Source organism: Festucalex cinctus, chromosome 18 (assembly GCF_051991245.1).
Source record: "Festucalex cinctus isolate MCC-2025b chromosome 18, RoL_Fcin_1.0, whole genome shotgun sequence".
Lineage (NCBI taxonomy): Eukaryota > Metazoa > Chordata > Actinopteri > Syngnathiformes > Syngnathidae > Festucalex > Festucalex cinctus.
This window is the reverse complement of record NC_135428.1, coordinates 21,625,192-21,642,614: the sequence shown is the minus strand read 5'-3', so window position 1 is coordinate 21,642,614 and position 17,423 is coordinate 21,625,192. Positions and strand designations below refer to the sequence as shown.

The 17,423-nt window shown below is 39.3% G+C and overlaps 1 protein-coding gene across 5 annotated transcripts in view; it reads left to right on the top strand.

Annotated features, from left to right (window-relative positions):
• Positions 1–17,423, top strand: part of usp25 (ubiquitin specific peptidase 25) — a 267,458-nt gene that overhangs the window by 209,048 nt on the left and 40,987 nt on the right. For all 5 annotated transcript variants that reach the window (XM_077504218.1, XM_077504216.1, XM_077504215.1 and 2 more), the window contains one exon: positions 1,193–1,385. In XM_077504218.1, coding sequence (XP_077360344.1) covers positions 1,193–1,385 — 193 coding nt within the window. The remainder of the gene's footprint in view (positions 1–1,192; positions 1,386–17,423) is intronic.

Genomic DNA, 17,423 nt, shown 5'->3' with positions numbered 1-17,423 from the left:
CGTTACTTCGCAAAGCAGCTAATTGGGTGTGGGGTCATCATACTAATGTTATTAGTTTAGAGATGGACAACAATGATAACACGGGAATTCAAATGCACTTGCCTTGAATTCTTGGTACAAGTCTGGATGTCCATGTTTCGCTAAGTTGGATGTGTTCCCCTTTCGTCTGGAAACGGTTTCGGCATCTCAATCCCTGCGCATCAACCTCAAATCCAAAGTACTTCTATACGCGACTTTGGTGTTTTTTCTTCTCAACTAATTGAGGGGTCGCTGCAGTTGAAGACGACGCAGATGTGCGGGCTATGTCATGTTACACGCATGTTACTCTACTTCCTTGTTATTGTTGTAGCGGGAGGGTAGTCACGTGACGTCATTCGACGTAACATGGGTTGCCAGATAAGCGCCCATATCACCCAGTTTACATGATGTAAGCTTGTGTGAGTGAGTGCGTGTGGGATTAGAAAATAATAATAAAATAAATAAACACCCCCAAAACAACACAAAAGACGCGGCCAGATATGCCGCCTCGATACCAATCGGTACTTCGGGTATTGTAGAAAAGGAAGTACCGTCACATTTTCAGAATCTTGGCATCTACTTGGCACCGAAGTATCGGTTCTTGTGACAACATATATATATATATATATATATATATATATATATATATATATATATATATATATATCACAAACATAATATATTTCATTGGAATTTTATGTGAAAGTTAACCCCTTATCAAGTAACACACAATCGTGAAGTGAATCCGTGTATATCTTATTTCAAACTTGTTTTACAACTAAAAAACTGGGAAGTAGGGTGCACAAAAGTAGCGATGCATGATAATGCTATTTTCAACCGATACCGATAAACCAATAATTCAGAAAGTCTCGATGTCGATAACCAACAAGCCGATAATTGTTTGTAAAATTAACTTGAATACAAATATACTTTCGAGTCCTACTATAAGTCTAACATGTACAAATACATTGAAACATTGTGTAAAGCACCATGAAGCTGAATTTTATTTCTTGATATCTCCGCTTCAAAGACAAACGCATTAGGACATCACAAATACGTGACACTACCATAGGAGAGGGGAGGGGTTGAGGAGTTGGGCACAATTTGAGCCACAAACGCAACAACCTATGTGGCATTATCTGAAATGGTGTGTAATGTGTTTGATGATCCATAGAAATTAAATGAGCAAGCAGCAGCCATGTTTGAGTCAGGAGAAGAGCCAGATGTGAGCACTGGTTTGGGAATCATGAACGAGTTGGTGGTACCCTGCATCCCTTTGCTGCTGGTCCATGACGCAGAGAGGGACCTGCTGGCAGTGGAAGACATGAGGAACCGCTGGTGCTCCTACCTGGGCCAAGAGATGGAACGTGAGTTATTGACCCAAAAGAACATTTCAAATCTTTGGGCATTATTTCCAAACTTGTCGTTGATTGTGCTTGGAGTATTAAGTCTGACCTGCAACTACTGCCGTTTATGGGCAAAAGACACTGTTCTTTTCTTGCCACAATTTTTCACCAGTGCTACTGGTGGGTACATAGTACCAACTTCCTAAGTGTGACAAAAGACAATGTTCTTTTCTTGGACAACATTATTTTTTTTTCTTTCCATAATGAAGGAAAATCAAAAAAGGAACTGAAGAGATTGGAATTTTCCAAAATCTTACAGTATTATTTATGAGCTCAAACTAGAGTTTTTGGCAAGTCGCATCAGTTCTGCACTATGTTTACAGATACAAACATTAAAAAAAGCTTTTCCTGAAGGTTGATTTTTTATTCTTTTATTTATTTTTTTTACTCTGATTTATAATTGACCGTTTTATTAGGGCCCGAGCAGCGACCGCTGCGAGGTCCCTCTTGTTTTTGTAAGAATTATTATTAGGGCCTGAGCAGCGACCGCTGCGAGGTCCCTATTGTTTTTGTAAAAATTATTATTAGGGCCCGAGCAGCTACCGCTGCGAGGTCCCTGTTGTTTTTCGATCGGATTATTATTATTATTAGGGCCCGAGCAGCGGCGGCGGCGGTGCCGCTGCGAGGCCCTATTGTTTTTGTAGGAATTCTTCTTCTTCTTATTATTATTATTCTCCGCAAACAATCGCATTTTTGAGACACTAAACGTGAACGAAAACTCACCAAACTTTACACGCACATCAGGCCTGGCGAAAAATTTGATATTTTAAAGTCGCCATACATGATAACAGAAAAGTGGCTCTGTAGCGGCACCTACATAGGTTTAACGGATCCCTGTCCCGCTACGATTGTCCGACGGCTATGAAAATTGTGTGGCACCAGTTGCACATCTCGATGAACAAAAACCTTTTTGACGTGTGTACCCTAAAATAGACAGAAAGTGAGGTATGATCATCTGAATGTCCAATTTTGGCCCAGTTTTGCACATTTACATGGATCATACTATTGCCCGCTTCTCCTACACGGTTAACCCGATTGACTTCAAACTTGGGCTGTACCATCTCAACACCTGGGACAACATCATGGTAAAAAATCAAAAAAATTTGACCTACTATATGACGGGGGTGAGGCATCAAATTTAGAGTTTCAAAACTCTTACTAAACGTAGTATTGCCGGTTGTACGTTTAACCTAGAGCTACGAAAATTGGTACACTTATGTAACAGACTATGATCTACAAAAAAGTCTGTTGGTGCCATATGCTAAACCCAACAGGAAGTCCGCCAGAGGCGGGGCATCAAATTTTGCGTTTCAAAATTCTTACTTAAAGAAGCATTCCCGGCTGTACGTTTCACCTAGAGTTACCAAAATTTGAAGACATATGTAACAGCCCTCAAGGTACAAAAAACTCTTTTTGAACCATATGCTAAACCTAACAGAAAGTCCACCATTTTGATTTACTTTGGAACGTGTTGCCATTTTTTTGGCCATTTCATAGGGGTCTTATTTTAACGAACTCCTCCTACAGAGTTTATCCCATCATCTTCAAACTTGGTGTGATTCATCTTAAGATGTTGAAGATGAAAAGTTATTGAAAGCTTTTTATTTCGTCGCACGCTGTTGCCGTGGCATGCACTTGTTTGCAAAGGAAAAAAATTCTTCTTAAGGAAGAATTCCCAGTTGTACGAAGCAGCTAGAGCTACGAAAATTTGTAGACATATGTAACAGCCCACGATGTACAAAAAAGTTTCTTGGTGCCATGTACTAAACCCAACAGGAAGTCCCCCATTTTGTGCTAAAAAAAACAACAACTCCTCTTTAACGAAGCATTCACGGTTGTACGTTTCACCTAGAGCTATTATAATTTGGAGGCATACATAAGAGCCCACGATGTACAAAAAAGTCTCTTGGAACCATATGCTAAACCAAACAGGAAGTCTGACATTTTGATTTACTTTGGTATTTGTAGCCACTTTTTGGGGCCTTTTATAGGGGTCATATTTTCTGCAAAACGTATCACATCGTCTTCATTCTTTGGCATGTTTCATCTTAAGATATTTAAAAAGTTGATGAAAAGTTATTGAATTTTTTTATTTTGTCACACGCCTTTGCTGTAGCGATGCATTGTTTGCAAAGATTTTTTTTTTTGAGAGTCTAAACATGGGCAAAAACTCACAAAATTTTGCACACAGATCAGATCTCTCACAAACATGAATATTTTATAATTTGTTGTGCAATTTGTAATAAATGGCTCAATATCGCCGTCAAGATATTCTTATGAAGTATATCCGATTTTATGGTTCAGCAAGATGTGTGAATATTGGGAGGCATACATATCAGCCTAATACTTCCAAAAATTATTCTATAGCCATGTGCCAATTCATTTTGATTTTATTTTAACTCATTCACTGCCTTTGACAAGTATACTTGTCAATTGTATTTTTTAGAGCGGTGCTAAATGGGGGCGAATCTGAGCATGCTCCACTGTAAATATCAAACTTGGAAACAACTTTACTGATGCCCAACCACCGGTAGATGACATCATTGCCCCATTTTATAGGAAATAAACACAGTTTCAGAGTCCATGGGAGAAATGGCTGTATTTTGGCAAACCTACATTTTTCTGCTGTCAATTATAAAAGAACGGGACGGGACAAAAAGTAGGGAGTCTATTCTGTTATTTGGTAGATTCGGTTTATATATAATTATTGAATGTAATATCACGTGAGTATTGGAAATGTAAAAATTTTCTAGAATGACTGGCAGTGAATGAGTTTTAATTGTGCATCATTTTTGGCCTTCCATGAATGTCAAAAACATTTACAATTTAGACGGTTTCCTGTGAAACAGTACCCCAACATGCCAGTACCCGGACATGCAAATACCCCAACGTGGCCCGGGTTGCGAGGGCCCTATATAGCTGCTCGCAGCTCTAGTTATTATTATTAGGGCCCGAGCAGCGACCGCTGCGAGGTCCCTATTGTTTTTGTAAAAATTATAATTATTATTATTATTATTATTATTAGGGCCCGAGCAGCGGCGGCGGCGGTGCCGCTGCGAGGCCCTATTGTTTTTGTAGGAATTAGGGCCCGAGCAGCGACCGCTGCGAGGTCCCTATTGTTTTTGTAAAAATTATTATTATTATTAGGGCCCGAGCAGCGACCGCTGCGAGGTCCCTATTGTTTTTGTAAAAATTATTATTATTATTATTATTATTATTAGGGCCCGAGCAGCGACCGCTGCGAGGTCCCTATTGTTTTTGTAAAAATTATTATTATTATTATTATTATTATTAGGGCACGAGCAGCGACCGCTGCGAGGTCCCTATTGTTTTTGTAAAAATGATTATTATTATTATTATTATTATTATTATTATTATTATTAGGGCCCGAGCAGCGACCGCTGCGAGGTCCCTATTGTTTTTGTAAAAATTATTATTAGGGCCCGAGCAGCGACCGCTGCGAGGTCCCTATTGTTTTTGTAAAAATTATTATTATTATTATTAGGGCCCGAGCAGCGACCGCTGCGAGGTCCCTATTGTTTTTGTAAAAATTATTATTAGGGCCCGAGCAGCTACCGCTGCGAGGTCCCTATTGTTTTTCGATCGGATTATTAGGGCCCGAGCAGCGACCGCTGCGAGGTCCCTATTGTTTTTGTAAAAATTATTATTATTATTATTAGGGCCCGAGCAGCTACCGCTGCGAGGTCCCTATTGTTTTTCGATCGGATTATTATTATTATTAGGGCCCGAGCAGCGACCGCTGCGAGGTCCCTATTGTTTTTGTAAAAATTATTATTAGGGCCCGAGCAGCTACCGCTGCGAGGTCCCTATTGTTTTTCGATCGGATTATTATTATTATTATTATTAGGGCCCGAGCAGCGACCGCTGCGAGGTCCCTATTGTTCCTGAAAGAATTATTATTATTATTATTCTTCTTCTTTTTCTTTGTTATTATTCTTTTCCGCAAACAACCACATTTTTGAGGCACTAAACATGAACGAAAACTCACCAAACTTTACACGCACATCAGGCCTGGCGAAAAATTTGATATTATAAAGTCGCCATACATGATAACAGAAAAATGGCTCTGTAGCGCCACCTACATAGGTTTAACGGATCCCTGTCCCGCTACGATTGTCCTATGGCTACGAAAATTGTGTGGCACCTGTAGCACATCCAGATGAACAAAAACCTCTTTGATATGTGTACCCTAAAATAGACAGGAAGTGAGGTATGAGTATTTGAATGTCCAATTTTGGCCCATTTTTGCACATTTACAGGGGTCATACTTTTGCCCGCTTCTCCTACACGGTTAACCCGATTGACTTCAAACTTGGGCTGTACCATCTCAAGACCTGGGACAACATCATGGTAAAAAATCTAAAGTTTTTGACATACTATATGACGGTGGCGGGGCATCAAATTTACAGTTTCAAAATTCTTACTTAACAAAGCATTGCCGTGGTACGTTTAATTGAGAGCCACGAAAATTGGTACACATATGTAACAGACTATGATCTACAAAAAACTCTTTTTGAACCATATGCTAAACCTAACAGGAAGTCCGCCAGAGGCGAGGCATCAAATTTTGTGTTTCAAAATTCTTATTTAATGAAGCATTCCCGGCTGTACATTTCACCTAGAGTTACCAACATTTGAAGACATAGGTAACAGCCCTCAAGGTACAAAAAACTCTTTTTGAACCATATGCTAAACCGAACAGGAAGTCCGCCATTTTGATTTACTTTGGAACGTGTTGCCATTTTTTGGGCCATTTCATAGGGGTCTTATTTTAACGAACTCCTCCTACAGAGTTTATCCGATCATCTCCAAACTTGGTGTGATTCATCTTAAAATGTTGAAGATGAAAAGTTATTGAAAGCTTTTTATTTCGTCGCACGCTGTTGCCGTGGCATGCACAGTTTGCAAAGGAAAAAATTCCCTCTTAATGAAGCATTCACAGTTGTACGAAGCAGCGAGAGCTACGAAAATTTGGAGACAAATTTAACAGCCCACAATGTACAAAAAAGTCTCTTGGTGCCATGTGCTAAACCCAACAGGAAGTCCCGTAAGGGCCGGTCATCACATTTTAAGGTAAAAAAACTCCTCTTTAACGAAGCATTCCCGGTTGTACGTTTCACCTAGCGCTATGATAATTTAGAGGCATACATAAGAGCCCACGATGTACAAAATAGTCTCTTGGAACCATCTTCCAAAACAAACAGGAAGTCCGCCATTTTGATTTACGTTGGGATTTGTAGCCATTTTTTGTGGCCTTTTTTAGGGGTCATATTTTAACGAACTCCTCCTACAAAATTTATCCGACTGTCTTCAAACTTGGTGTGCTTCATCTTAAGATGTTTAAGATACAAAGTTATCGAAAGTTATTTATTTTGTCCCACGCCGTTTCATGGCGATGCATTGTTTGCCAAGTAAAATGCTGCTTTTTTTTTTTTTTGGTCTAAACATGTGCAAAAACTCATGAAACTTTACACACACATCAGGCTTGTCATAAGCATGAATATTTTAGAGATTTCTTATTAAATTTGCAATAAATGCTTCAATAGCGCCCTCTAGACATTTTTATGAAGTCTTTCCGATTATATGATTCAGCTAGATGTGTGAATATTGGCAGGCATGCCTAATATATTCAAAAAGTATTCTATATAGCCAATGTGCCAATCCATTTTGATTTTATTTTGTTAATTGTGCATCATTTTTGGCCTTTCCATGAAACTTTACAAACACAAAGCATGGCAAAAACGTTTAAAATTTAGATGGTTTCCTATTTGACAGTACCCCAACATGCCAGTACCCCGACGTGCAAATACCCCAACGTGGCCCGGGTTGCGAGGGCCCTTTATAGCTGCTCGCAGCTCTAGTTATTATTATTATTCTTTTTCTCCGTAAACGATCACGATTTTGGGTACCTAAACATTTACGAAAACTCACCAAACTTTGCACACTCCTCAGGCCCGGCGAAAAATTTGATATTATGAAGTCGTCATAACAACGCGACTCTATAGCGCCCCCTAGCATAGAAAAATACAAACCAAGCCCGGCATGTTTGAGCTAGAGCAACGAAAATTGGCAGGCACGTGTAGCACCCCGAGACGCACAAAAAAAGTCTATTGGGACCATGTAGCTAAAATGTACAGGAAGTGAGCTATGAATTTTTTAATGTCCAATTTTGGCCTATTTTGGCACATTCACTGTGGTCATGCTTTTTCCCCCTTTGCAAACATTTTTCATCCAATTGACTTCAAACTTGGCATTTATCATCTCAAGACCTGAGAGAACAACTGGGGAAAAAATCTTGCCTTTTCGAAATACTATATGACGGGGGCGGGGCATCAAATATTGCCTTTAAAATTTCATTTGTCCAGAAAGAGCAAATGCTTAATAACTCCCATGTTCAAGCTCCAAAAAATCTCAAACTTCTCAGGCAACCTAATAGTCACGGCCTGAAAACATCTATATGATAAAATTCAGTTATACATATAGCGCCACCTAGTGGTTACAATAAATGTCATACTTTACGTTTTTAGCTACTGTGCTGAGCTTGTTGAAGGGATCCATTTGAAAATTGGTCAGACAAGCCTAAAGATGTTGATCATGCCCCACACCGAATATTGTAACTTTTCGCCAAAGGGCGTGGCCGCTACGGTGACGCAAAGTCTGAAGATTTTTCGTGAAAATAAAAGCTGCATTAACTTGACCGAGATGATCCTATCTTCTCAAAATTTCACACATTTGATGAGAGTCCAGCCCTACAGACATCTACTGACTTATATTTCATCTAACTGATAGCGCCACCTAGTGGCAATTTTTTTTATTACGAATTTTCTTCTACGTTTTTCTCCAAACACGTTAACTGGACCTCCCTCATATTTGCTCAGATGAGGGTTTCGGCCTTCATGATGTCACAACACGAAGTTTGTGAGTTTTCGCGAATTGCTGTGGGCGTGGCTAAGCGCTGTTCGCCAAGAAAACAACGCCAGTTTTGAGGGTCTAAACATGCACAGAAACTCCTGAAACTTGGCACACACATCTGGCCTGGTAAAATGAGCAATATTTTATTGTTGATTGTGCTATTTTTACAAAAATGACTCAATAGCGCCCCCTCGAAATTTTTAACGAAGCAGCCCCGGTTGTACGTTTAAGCAAGAACGACGAATATTTTCAGGTGTATGAGGGAGCCCAAGACCTACAAAAAAGTCTCTTGTACCCATATGCTAAAATGAACAGGAAGTGAGCTACGAATTTTTGAATGTCCCATTTTTGACGATTTTTGCACATTCACAGGGGGCAGACTTTTGCCCACCTCTCCTACACGTTTCATCCGACTGAGTAAAGACTTGGCCTGGACCATGTCAAGACCTGAGCCAACGACAGGGGGAAAAATTTTGACTTTTCGAAATACTATATGATGAGGGCGGGGCATCAAAATTTGTGTTTCGCAATGAAAAAGGATATGCTTGATAACTCCCCGGTACATGCTCCAAAAAATCCCAAACTTGACATGTATGTTTATCGTCAAGGCCTGAAGTTATCTCTATGACAACATTCAGTTATATATGCAGCGCCACCTAGCCCTTGAGGCATGAAAAAAAAATACCCCACATACGGTATTTTGTACAAAAAATGTAAACTCATTCTAAGTGTGATAACTAAGTCATTTATGAATATTCTTTTAGTTTCCACCACTCAAAATGTTCACTGGCATCAGACTTATCCAAACATATATATATTTTTATTTATTTTTGATAGCCTCTATGGACATTAAAAGCAATATCGTGAATGAAGGATATGCTTAATAACTCCACGGTACATGCTCCAAAAAAAATCCCACGCTTGACATGTATGCTTATAATCAAGGCCTGAAGGTATCTCTATGACAACATTCAGTTATAAATACAGCGCCACCGAGCCCTTGAGGCTCATATAAAAAAAATAAATAAATACCCCACATACGGTATTTTGTACAAAAAATGTACACTCATTCTAAGTGTGATAACTAAGTCATTTATGAATATTCTTTTAGTTTCCACCACTCAAAATGTTCACTGGCTTCACACCGATCCAAACGTATGTACGTTTCCATTTTGTTTTATTCATTTTTGATTGCCCCTTTGGACAATAAAAGTAACATTGTGCAATGAGTACAACGAGCGATGATGTATATATACACTTTTACAAAAAATACCAATCAGGGCAACTCATTGCCTAAAAATAAAAAAGGACGCTGATTTTTGCAGGTCTTAACAATCACCAAAACCCGTTGAGCTTGACAAACACACTGGCAAAAAAATATTCTACATGTAAACGTTTATTATGCCATTTTCAAAGAAATTTTGCTTCCAATATGCCAGTACCCCAACGTGCCAGTACCCCAACGTGGCCCGGGCTGCGAGGGCCCTTTATAGCTGCTCGCAGCTCTAGTTAGGGCCCGAGCAGCGACCGCTGCGAGGTCCCTATTGTTTTTGTAAAAATTATTATTATTATTAGGGCCCGAGCAGCGGCGGCGGCGGTGCCGCTGCGAGGCCCTATTGTTTTTGTAGGAATTCTTATTATTATTATTATTATTATTATTATTATTATTATTATTATTCTCCGCAAACGATCACATTTTTGAGACACTAAACGTGACCGAAAACTCACCAAACTTTACACGCACATCAGGCCTGGCGAAAAATTTGATATTTTAAAGTCGCCATACATGATAACAGAAAAATGGCTCCTTAGCGCCCCCTACATAGGTTAAACGGATCCCTGTCCCGCTACGATTGTCGGACGGCTATGAAAATTGTGTGGCACCTGTAGCACATCCCAATGAACAAAAACCTCTTTGAAGTGTGTACCCTAAAATAGACAGAAAGTGAGGTATGAGTATTTAAATGTCCAATTTTTGCCAATTTTTGCACATTTACAGGGGTCATACTTTTGCCCGCTTCTCCTACACGGTTAACCCGATTGACTTCAAACTTGGGATGGACCATCTCAACACCTGGGACAACATCATTGTGAAAAATGAAAAGTTTTTGATATAATATATGACGGCGGCGGCGCATCAAATTTAGAGTTTAAAAATTCTTACTTCACGAGGCATTGCCGGTTGTACGTTTAATCTAGAGCTACGAAAATTGGTACACATATGTAACAGACTATGACCTACAAAAAACTCTTTTTGAAGCATATGCTAAACCTGACAGGAAGTCCACCATTTTGATTTATTTTGGAACGTGTTGCCATTTTTTTGGCCATTTCATTGGGGTCTTATTTTAACGAACTCCTCCTACAGTGTTTATCTGATCATCTTCAAACTTGGTGTGATTCATCTTAAGATGTTGAAGATGAAAAGTTATTGAAAGCTTTGTATTTCGTCGCACACTGTTGTCATGGCATGCACTGTTTGCAAAGGAAAAAATATATACTTAAAGAAGCATTCCCATTTGTACGAAGCAGCAAGAGCTACGAAAATTTGTAGACATATGTAACAGCCCAAAATGTACAAAAAAGTCTCTTGGTGCCCTGTGCTAAACCCAACAGGAAGTCCCCCAGGGGCCGGGCATCACATTTTGAGCTAAAAAAAACTCCTCTTTAACAAAGCATACCCGGCTGTACGTTTCACCTAGAGTTACCAAAATTTGTAGAGGTATATAACAGCCCTCGAGGTACAAAAAACTCTTTTTGAACCATATGCTAAACCTAACAGGACGTCCGCCATTTTGATTTACTTTGGAATGTGTTGCCATTTTTTTTGGCCATTTCATAGGGGTCATATTTTAACAAACTCCTCCTAAAGAGTTTATCCGATCATCTTCAAACTTGGTGTGATTCATCTTAAGATGTTGAAAATGAAAAGTTATTGAAAGCTTTTTATTTCGTCACACGCTGTTGTCGTGGCATGCACTTTTTGCAAAGGAAAAAAAATTTTATTAATGAAGCATTCCCAGTTGTACGAAGCAGCTAGAGCGACGAAAAATTGTAGACATATGTAACAGTCCAGGATGTACAAAAAAGTCTCTTGGTGCCATGTGCTTAACCTAACAGGAAGTCCCCCAGGGGCCGGGCATCACATTTTGAGCTAAAAAACTCCTCTTTAACGAAGCATTCCCGGTTGTACGTTTCACCTAGCGCTATGATAATTTGCAGGCATACATAAGAGCCCATGATGTACAAAAAAGTCTCTTGGACCCATGTGCTAAACCAAACAGGAAGTCTGCCATTTTGATTTATGATGGGATTTGTTGCCATTTTTTGTGGCCTTTTTCAGGGGTCATATTTTAACGAACCCCTCCTACAAAATTTATCCGACTGTCTTCAAACTTGGTGTGTTTCATCTTAAGATGTTTAAGATGCAAAGTAATCGAAAGTTTTTTATTTTGTAACACGCTGTTGACATAGCAATGCATTGTTTGTCAAGTGCTGCTTTTTTTTTTATATACACATGAAAACTCATGAAACTTTGCAAACACATCAGACTTGTCATGAACATGAATTTTCAGAGATTTATTGTGCAATTTGCAATAAATAGCGCCCTCTAGACATTTTTATGAAGCATTTCCGATTGTATGATTATGCTAGACCTACAAAAAAGTATTATGTAGCCATTTGCCAAACCAAAGAGGAAGTCCGCTATTTTGATTTTATTTTGGGAATTATACATAATTTTTTGCCTTTTTCATTAAACTTTGCACAGACAAGGCATGGAAAAAACTAACATTTTAAATGGTCCTTGTTCCATGTAACAGTTGTTAAGTGCTGCTTTTTTTTTTTTTTTTTATACACATGAAAACTCATGAAACTTTGCAAACACATCAGACTTGTCATGAACATGAATTTTTAGAGATTTATTGTGCAATTTGCAATAAATAGCGCCCTCTAGACATTTTTATGAAGCATTTCCGATTGTATGATTATGCTAGACCTACAAAAAAGTATTATGTAGCCATTTGCCAAACCAAAGAGGAAGTCCGCTATTTTGATTTTATTTTGGGAATTATACATCATTTTTGGCCTTTTTCATTAAACTTTGCACAGACAAGGCATGGAAAAAACTAACATTTTAAATGTTCCTTGTTCCATGTAACAGTACCCCAACGTGCCAGTACCCTGACGTGCAAGTAACCCAACGTTGTGCTCAATAGCGCCCTCTATGCATTTTTATGGAGCATTTCCAATTGTATGATTCAAGTGATACACAACTAAAGATGACTTGACCAAGATTTATGAAAAATGGGAGGCATACCTATTAGCTTAAGACCTACAAAAGGTATTCTGTAGCCGTATGCTAAACCGAAAAGGAAGTCCACCATTTTGAATTTATTTTGGGAATTGCACACCATATTTCGCGTTTTGATTAAACTTTGCACACACAAGGCTTGTCAAAAACATTTTAGATGGTCCTTGTTCCATGTAACAGTACCCCAACGTGCCAGTACCCCGACGTGCAAGTACCCCAACGTGGCCCGGGTTGCGAGGGCCCTTTATAGCTGCTCGCAGCTCTAGTTATTATTATTATTAGGGCCCGAGCAGCGACCGCTGCAAGGTCCCTCTTGTTTTTGTAAGAATTATTATTATTCTTCTTCTTCTTCTCCGTAAACGATCGCATTTTTGAGGGCCTAAACATTTACGAAAACTCACCAAACTTTGCAGTCTCTTCGGGCCCGGCGAAAAATTTGATATTATGTAGTTGTCATAACAACGCGACTCTATAGCACCACCTAGCGTAGAAAAATAAAAACCAATCCCGGTCCGTTTGAGCTAGAGCTACGAAAATTGGCAGGCACGTGTAGCACTACGAGACGCACAAAAAAGTCAGTGGAAGCCATTTCCTAAAATGTACAGGAAGTGAGCTATGAATTTTTTAATGTCCAATTTTGGCCTATTTTGGCACATTCACTGTGGTCATGCTTTTTCCCCCTATGCAAACATTTTTCATCCCATTGACTTTAAACTTGGCATTTATCATCTCAAGACTTAAGAGAAAAACTAGGCAAAAAATCTTGCGTTTTCGAAATACTATATGACGGGGGCGGGGCATCAAATATTGCCTTTAAAATTTCATTTGTCCAGAAAGAGCAAATGCTTAATAACTCCCATGTTCAAGCTCCAAAAAATCTCAAACTTCTCAGGCAACGTAATAGTCACGGCCTGAAAACATCTATATGATAAAATTCAGTTATACATATAGCGCCACCTAGTGGTAACAATAAATGTCATACTTTATGTTTTTAGCTACTGCGCTGAGCTCGTTGAAGGGATCCAGTTGAAAATTGGTCAGAAAAGCCTTAAGATGTTGATCATGCCCCACACCGAATATTGTAACTTTTCGCCAAAGGGCGTGGTCGCTACGGTGCCGCAAAATCTGAAGATTTTTCATGACAATAAAAGCTGCATTAAGTTGACCGAGATGATCCTATCTTCTCAAAATTTCACACATTTGATGAGAGTCCAGCCCTAAAGACATCTACGAACTTATATTTCATCTTACTGATAGCGCCACCTCGTGGCATTTTTTTTTCTTACGAATATTCTTCTACGTTTTTCTCCAAACACGTTAACTGGACCTAGCTCATATTTGCTCAGATGAGGGTTTCGCCCTTCATGATGTCACAACATGAAGTTTGTGAGTTTTCGTGAATCGCTGTGGGCGTGGCTAAGCGCTGTTCGCCAAGAAAACAACGCCAGTTTTGAGGGTCTAAACATGCGCAGAAACTCATGAAACTTGGCACACATATCTGGCCTGGTAAAGTGAACAATATTTTATTGTTGATTGTGCTATTCTTACAAAAAGTGACTCAATAGCACCCCCTAGAAATTTTTAACGAAGCAGCCCCGGTTGTATGTTTAAGCAAGATCTACGAATTTTTTTAGGTGTATGAGGGAGCCCAAGACCTACAAAAAAGTCTCTTGGACCTATATGCTAAAATGAACAAGAAGTGAGCTACAAATTTTTGAATGTCCCATTTTTTTATGATTTTAGCACATTTACAGGGGGCATACTTTTGCCCACTTCTCCTACACGTTTCATCCGACTGACTTCAGACTTGACCTGGACCATGTCAAGACCGGAGCCAACGATAGGCGGAAAAATCTTGACTTTTCGGAATACTATATGATGAGGGCGGGGCATCAAATTTTGTGTTTCGCAATGAAAAAGGATAGGCTTAATAACTCCCCGGTACATGCTCAAAAAAATCCCAAATTTGACATGTATGTTTAGAGTCAAGGCCTGAAGGTATCTCTATGACAAAATTCAGTTATATATGCAGCGCCACCTAGCCCTTGAGGCGTGAAAAAAAAATACCCCACTTACGGTATTTTGTACAAAAAATGTAAACTCATTCTAAGTGTGATAACTAAGTCATTGATGAATATTCTTTTAGTTTCTACCACTCAAAATGTTCACTGGCATCAGACTTATCCAAACATATATATTTTTTTATTTATTTTTGATAGCCTCTATGGACATTAAAAGCAATATCGTGAATGAAGGATATGCTTAATAACTCCCCGGTACATGCTCCAAAAAAATCCCACACTTGACATGTATGCTTATAATCAAGGCCTGAAGGTATCTCTATGACAACATTCAGTTATAAATACAGCGCCACCTAGCCCTTGAGGCTTATATATATAAAAAAAAAAAAAAAACACATCCGGTATTTTGTACAAAAAATGTACACTCATTCTAAGTGTGATAACTAAGTCATTTATGAATATTCTTTTAGTTTCCACCACTCAAATTGTTCACTGGCTTCACACCGATCCAAACGTATGTACGTTTCCATTTTGTTTTATTCATTTTTGATTGCACCTTTGGACAATAAAAGTAACATTGTGCAATGAGTACAACGAGCGATGATGATATACACTTTTACAAAAAATACCAATCAGGGCAACTCATTGCCTAAAAATAAAAAAGGACGCTGATTTTTGCAGGTCTTAACAATCACCAAAACCCGTTGAGCTTGACACACACTGGCAAAAAAAATATTCTACATGTAAACGTTTATTATGCCATTTTCAAAGAAATTTTGCTTCCAATATGCCAGTACCCCAACGTGCCAGTACCCTAACGTGCAAGTACCCCAACGTGCAAGGACCCCAACGTGGCCCGTGCTGCGAGGGCCCTTTATAGCTGCTCGCAGCTCTAGTTAGGGCCCGAGCAGCGACCGCTGCGAGGTCCCTATTGTTTTTGTAAAAATTATTATTATTATTATTATTATTATTATTATTAGGGCCCGAGCAGCGACCGCTGCGAGGTCCCTATTGTTTTTGTAAAAATTATTATTATTAGGGCCCGAGCAGCGACCGCTGCGAGGTCCCTATTGTTTTTGTAAAAATTATTATTATTATTATTAGGGCCCGAGCAGCTACCGCTGCGAGGTCCCTATTGTTTTTCGATCGGATTCTTCTTCTTCTTCTTCTTCTTCTTCTTCTTCTTCTTCTTCTTCTTCTTCTTCTTCTTCTTCTTCTCCGTAAACGATCACGATTTTGGGTACCTAAACATTTACGAAAACTCACCAAACTTTGCACACTCCTCAGGCCCGGCGAAAAATTTGATATTATGAAGTCGTCATAACAACGCGACTCTATAGCGCCCCCTAGCATAGAAAAATAAAATCCAAGCCCGGCATGTTTGAGCTAGAGCAACGAAAATTGGCAGGCACGTGTAGCACCCCGAGACGCACAAAAAAGTCTATTGGGACCATATAGCTAAAATGTACAGGAAGTGAGCTATGAATTTTTCAATGTCCAATTTTGGCCTATTTTGGCACATTCACTGTGGTCATGCTTTTTCCCCCTTTGCAAACATTTTTCATCCAATTGACTTCAAACTTGGCATTTATCATCTCAAGACCTGAGAGAACAACTGGGGAAAAAATCTTGCCTTTTCGAAATACTATATGACGGGGGCGGGGCATCAAATATTGCCTTTAAAATTTCATTTGTCCAGAAAGAGCAAATGCTTAATAACTCCCATGTTCAAGCTCCAAAAAATCTCAAACTTATCAGGCAACTTAATAGTCACGGCCTGAAAACATCTATATGATAAAATTCAGTTATCCATGTAGCGCCACCTAGTGGTAACAATAATTATCATACTTTACGTTTCTAGCTACTGTGCTGAGCTCATTGAAGGGATCCAGTTGAAAATTGGTCAAAAAAGCCTTAAGATGTTGATCATGCCCCACACCGAATATTGTAACTTTTCGCCAAAGGGCGTGGCCGCTACGGTGCCGCAAAGTCTGAAGATTTCTCAAAAGCTGCATTAACGTGACCGAGATGATGCTATCTTCTCAAAATTTTACACAATTGATGAGAGTCCAGCCCTAAAGACATCTACAAACTTATATTTCATCTTACTGATAGCGCCACCTACTGGCAATTTTTTTTCTTACGATTTTTCTTCAATGTTTTTCTCCAACCATGTTAACTGGACCTACCTCATATTTGCTCAGATGAGGGTGTCGGCCTTCATGCTGTCACAACACGAAGTTTGTGAGTTTTCGAGAATCGCTGTGGGCGTGGCTAAGCGCTGTTCGCCAAGAAAACAACGCCAATTTTGAGGGCCTAAACTGGCACAGAAACACACTAAACTTGGCACACACAGCTGGCCTGGAAAAATGAGCAATTTTTTATCGTCGATTGTGCTATTTTTACAAAAATGACTCAATAGCGCCCCCTAGAAATCTTTAACGAAACAGCCCCAGTTGTACGTTTAAGCAAGAGCTACAAAATTTTTTAGGTGTATTAGGAAGCTCAAGACCTACAAAAAAGTCTCTTGGACCCATATGCTAAAATGAACAGGAAGTGAGCTACGAATTTTTGAATGTCCCATTTTTGACGATTTTTGCACATTTACAAGGGGCATACTTTTGCCCACTTCTCCTACACGTTTCATCCGACTGACTTCAGACTTGACCTGGACCATGTCAAGACCTGAGCCAACGACAGGGGGGAAAATCTTGACTTTTCGAAATACGATAT